Source organism: Poecilia reticulata, linkage group LG14 (genome assembly GCF_000633615.1).
Source record: "Poecilia reticulata strain Guanapo linkage group LG14, Guppy_female_1.0+MT, whole genome shotgun sequence".
Classification (NCBI taxonomy): domain Eukaryota; kingdom Metazoa; phylum Chordata; class Actinopteri; order Cyprinodontiformes; family Poeciliidae; genus Poecilia; species Poecilia reticulata.
The window spans coordinates 13,511,649-13,515,596 of record NC_024344.1 but is presented as its reverse complement, the minus strand read 5'-3'; the positions used below and the strand labels follow the sequence as shown (position 1 = coordinate 13,515,596).

The window sequence follows — 3,948 nt, the reverse complement described above, 5'->3', positions numbered from 1 at the left end:
CGTCTTTATTCCCCCTCCCCAGTTGGCCATGCAGACCTTGGAGGACAGAGGAGCTGAGTCCTACACCAACGGTTGCGCCGGACACATGAACGGATCAGAGCCGGCCAGCATGAAAGAAGTCGCCTTTGAGAAGAATCCCTCCGAGCCGATGGTATGCTCTCCGCCGCGAAAGGCCTCCGGTCGCTTCGCGCCTGGATATGAGTTGCTGACTGTTGTCTCGTGTTGCTCGCCTGCAGGGCGTCACGCTGAAATTAAACGAAAAGCAGCGCTGCACGGTGGCCAGGATATTGCACGGGGGAATGATCCACAGACAAGGTGACTTTTTATCTTTTCTTTGATATATGATTCATGTGATGTTGGGGGCCCGAGACGGAGTTTAAACGATTAAGCAGCATGCAGCTTGAGGTCTTTTTCTGAGTAAAACAAAATAAAAAATTGAGGGAGTACACAGTTGAATTTATTGAATGTTTTCTTTCCTAAGTATGTCCAAATTAACATTTACATTTACACTTAGGTGTYCTTGCAACAGGGAGAGAAAAACCTCACAGCTTTGAAGTTTAGCTGGAGTAATGAAGATCTTTTGCGATTATATTGCAAACCCTGATTACGCCATTGCGATATTTTTTGTGGCATATTGTGCAGTTTTAATTGTGAATCCAAAATCCAAATGAACACAGGACAAAAGCTTTGGCATGTGTGACGTGTGCTTAACAGTCAGAACAGGGCTAAGAAATTTTTTTTTTTTTCAAATATCTTTCAAGTCTGTTAAATATTTAATCTTATGTATAGAGCAAAACCTGGGCAGAAGTCCTAAAAAAAAACAAAAGAACATTTGGATTCTTCTTTTCAGGCTCCATACACGAAGGGGATGAAATAGCAGAAATCAATGGAAAAAGTGTGACAGACCACACTGTGGATCAGCTCCAAAAAATTCTAGTAAGTTGRAAATATTGAGCTTTTAAATTCATCTTTTGTTTCGTCTGTTTCCTCAAATTTAAAACCTCGTCCCGCAGAAAGAGACCAGTGGCGTTGTAACGATGAAGATCATCCCCAAGATGCAGGGTCGACCCAGAGTGTGTGAGGTAAGGCCGCCGTCACGCTGCCCCCTGGCCTTAGCGCGTTTTATTACTGCTGTAATCACGTTTTCTTCACCTTTTCCTGTTTGAAATGATTTTGTTTAGGTGACTCTTCTCTTAATCAGGTGACTATGAAATTAGTTTACGTAGAAGGATAATCCCAACCGTTAGCAGTAGATTTTCTTTTTCTTTTTTTCTTTTTTTTAGCATGAAATGCACTAATTGTGGGTTTCATACTGCCATCTACTGGACACAGCATGCTAATTCAGGCATCCATTTTCCTGCTGGGAAAATGGCTGCTCTTGATTCAAAACACACTGAAAAACCCACAGCTTGTGACATGCTGCAGACGAATCCAACTAGAAGAGGAATTTAATGATTCAATGATTTTTAAGTGATTTTTATTCCCCAATGCTTAAGACTTTATATTTGCTGTGATCAGTGATGGCAAACCTAGCTTCCAGTTTGTAGACCAGTAGTTGGTGCAGATAAACATTCTTTGCTTACTTTATCTATTAAGAACATCGATTTAGTGATCCAGCACACTCCACTGCACTTTTATGCAGATTAGTGGGAAAAAAATGTGTCTGTGTCCTGGGAAAGTTCCCAGTTGAGTGTTTTGGAATACTACAAATCTCCAGTCCCATCCAAACTTATTGACACCCTTGGTAAAGAATGTAAAGCAAGCACACTTCTATTATTTCTTTAATATGTATTCCCCCCCACCCCCCATTTAAGTAAATATACCCTCATTAAAAGTTGTCTTTTTCTAAATCTATTGTTGGTAGRTTTCGTGATTAAAAATAAAAGATGACATTTGTTTTGTTTTTTTTTGTCTTTGTACACATCTGTATCTGGGGTCCCAAAAAGTAAGGAAGACATGTGTTTTAAAATACTGTTGGACACTTAAAAGAAAAAAAACGAAGCAAAATGAAAATTATTAATTTATATAAAAATACATGTTATTTTCTTTTTTACATACTTACTCAGATTTATTTACGGTTTAAATGGCCAAATTAGATGTTTAGCATCCAAAAGGACACCTGGGACATCCACTCGCATGTACAAAAATCTGGACTTATTCAAAGGGTGTTTAATGCCTTTTTAAACCAAAAAACAAAAAGGTCTTTCACTGCATCACATGGATCTGACCCTAATCTGCAGATGTACATGAGGGCTCAGTTCGACTACGACCCTTCCACGGACGACCTCATTCCTTGCAAAGARGCCGGTTTGAAGTTCCAGACGGGCGACATCATCCACATCATCAACAAGCAGGATCCAAACTGGTGGCAGGGCCGAGTGGAGAGCAGCGCCGTCGACTTCGCCGGACTGATACCCTCTCCAGAACTCCAAGAATGGTAAACGACTGACGTTTCTTCGACGCAGCTGAAACGAAACCCTGCGGGGTGACGGACGCACGCAGCCGCCGCATTYCACAGATTCCCGGCTCGATCCGTGTGTGTGTGTGTTTTTTTTTCTTTGCAGGAGGGTGGCCAGCAAAAGCAAGGCCAAGCAGAGCAGGCAGTCCTGCAGCCCGTTCGGAAAGAAAAAGAAGTGCAAAGACAAGTACCTCGCCAAACACAGCTCCAGTGAGTGCAGTTTTGCACATGTTGTCGCCGACTCCGTGCTGCGAGTTTTGTCTAAACAAACTAAACTGTCCTCCTGCAGTTTTCGACCAGCTGGACGTGATCTCATATGAGGAGGTTGTGAGGCTCCCTGCTTTTAAAAGGAAAACTCTTGTGCTAATCGGTAAGCTTTGTAGTTAAAATAAAGGGCCAATTGTCAATTTGCAGGAACTTCTTTCCAGATTTTGAAATATTAAACACATATTTGTACCCAGGAGTGCCCTTCTTCTAAAAAAAAAAAAAGTGATACATTTGAGTTCATTTTGAGCTACAATGTCAGGTGACGTTTAGAGAATTTTGCTCCTTCCTAGGGGCGCCTGGTGTTGGGAGAAGCCACATCAAAAATTCTCTTTTAACAAAATACCCTGAGAAATTCACTTACCCTGCACCACGTGAGTAGAAAGACTGCTTACTTGTTTTGTTTTTTTATATATTTTTGCTCATCTCGTAGAGCAATTTCCGTTAACTCTTTAACGTTGAATGTGCGCAGACACCACCAGGCCCCAGCGAAAGGACGAGGAGAACGGACAGGAGTATTACTTCATCTCAAACGAAGACATGACCAAGTGCATCTCTAAAAACGAGCTGCTGGAATACGGCAGCTTTCAGGGATTCATGTTCGGAACCAAGTTTGAGACCATCCACAAGATCCACGATCAAGGCAAAGTTGCCGTGCTGGACATAGAACCACAGGTCAGCGTTTTGGACTCCTAACTTTTTAGATCTGACATAATGTACAAATGTCTCAAGGTAAATTGTTAAGTTCCTAACAGTAACTTAAAAATAAAACTTTAGGAATTATGTGCTTTAAACAGTTGGAYCTCAATATTGGATTTTCACTTYTTTTTWTTTTTTATGGTGAGATTATTTTAATGAAAAAAGAACRTATGCTAAATTCATTTAAAATATTTTTGCCCACCTCAATCATGGCTACCAGTACATTTTGGATGACCTTGGATGACATGTTCAGTCCGACTGAAGCATTTTGAAAACGGTCAACATCCTCACATTTCAAAAGWACCTCGTTTAAGGAAATTTAAAAGGTAGAAGAGAGACCGTGTTTTGATTTCTGCTACAATAGATGATTATTTTTTTATGTAATGAAACTAATAATATTGTTTCAAACTACCAGTTTATTGAATGGTCWTTCCTCTTCCAGACCCTGAAACTTGTTCGGACTGCGGATTTTGCTCCACTGGTGGTGTTCATCGCTCCTACCAACACAGCTGCACAGGTGCTACATG

At 40.9% G+C, this 3,948-nt stretch overlaps 1 protein-coding gene across 1 annotated transcript in view; it reads left to right on the top strand.

The window, feature by feature from the left end:
- The window catches only part of mpp1 (MAGUK p55 scaffold protein 1), a 20,212-nt gene that overhangs the window by 4,192 nt on the left and 12,072 nt on the right, over positions 1–3,948 (top strand). The window contains exons 2-11 of the mRNA XM_017308509.1: positions 23–151; positions 237–315; positions 851–936; positions 1,014–1,082; positions 2,241–2,437; positions 2,565–2,668; positions 2,748–2,828; positions 3,016–3,096; positions 3,195–3,397; positions 3,864–3,948. Of these exons, the coding sequence (XP_017163998.1) occupies positions 29–151; positions 237–315; positions 851–936; positions 1,014–1,082; positions 2,241–2,437; positions 2,565–2,668; positions 2,748–2,828; positions 3,016–3,096; positions 3,195–3,397; positions 3,864–3,948 (1,108 nt within the window). The 5' untranslated portion in view covers positions 23–28. The remainder of the gene's footprint in view (positions 1–22; positions 152–236; positions 316–850; positions 937–1,013; positions 1,083–2,240; positions 2,438–2,564; positions 2,669–2,747; positions 2,829–3,015; positions 3,097–3,194; positions 3,398–3,863) is intronic.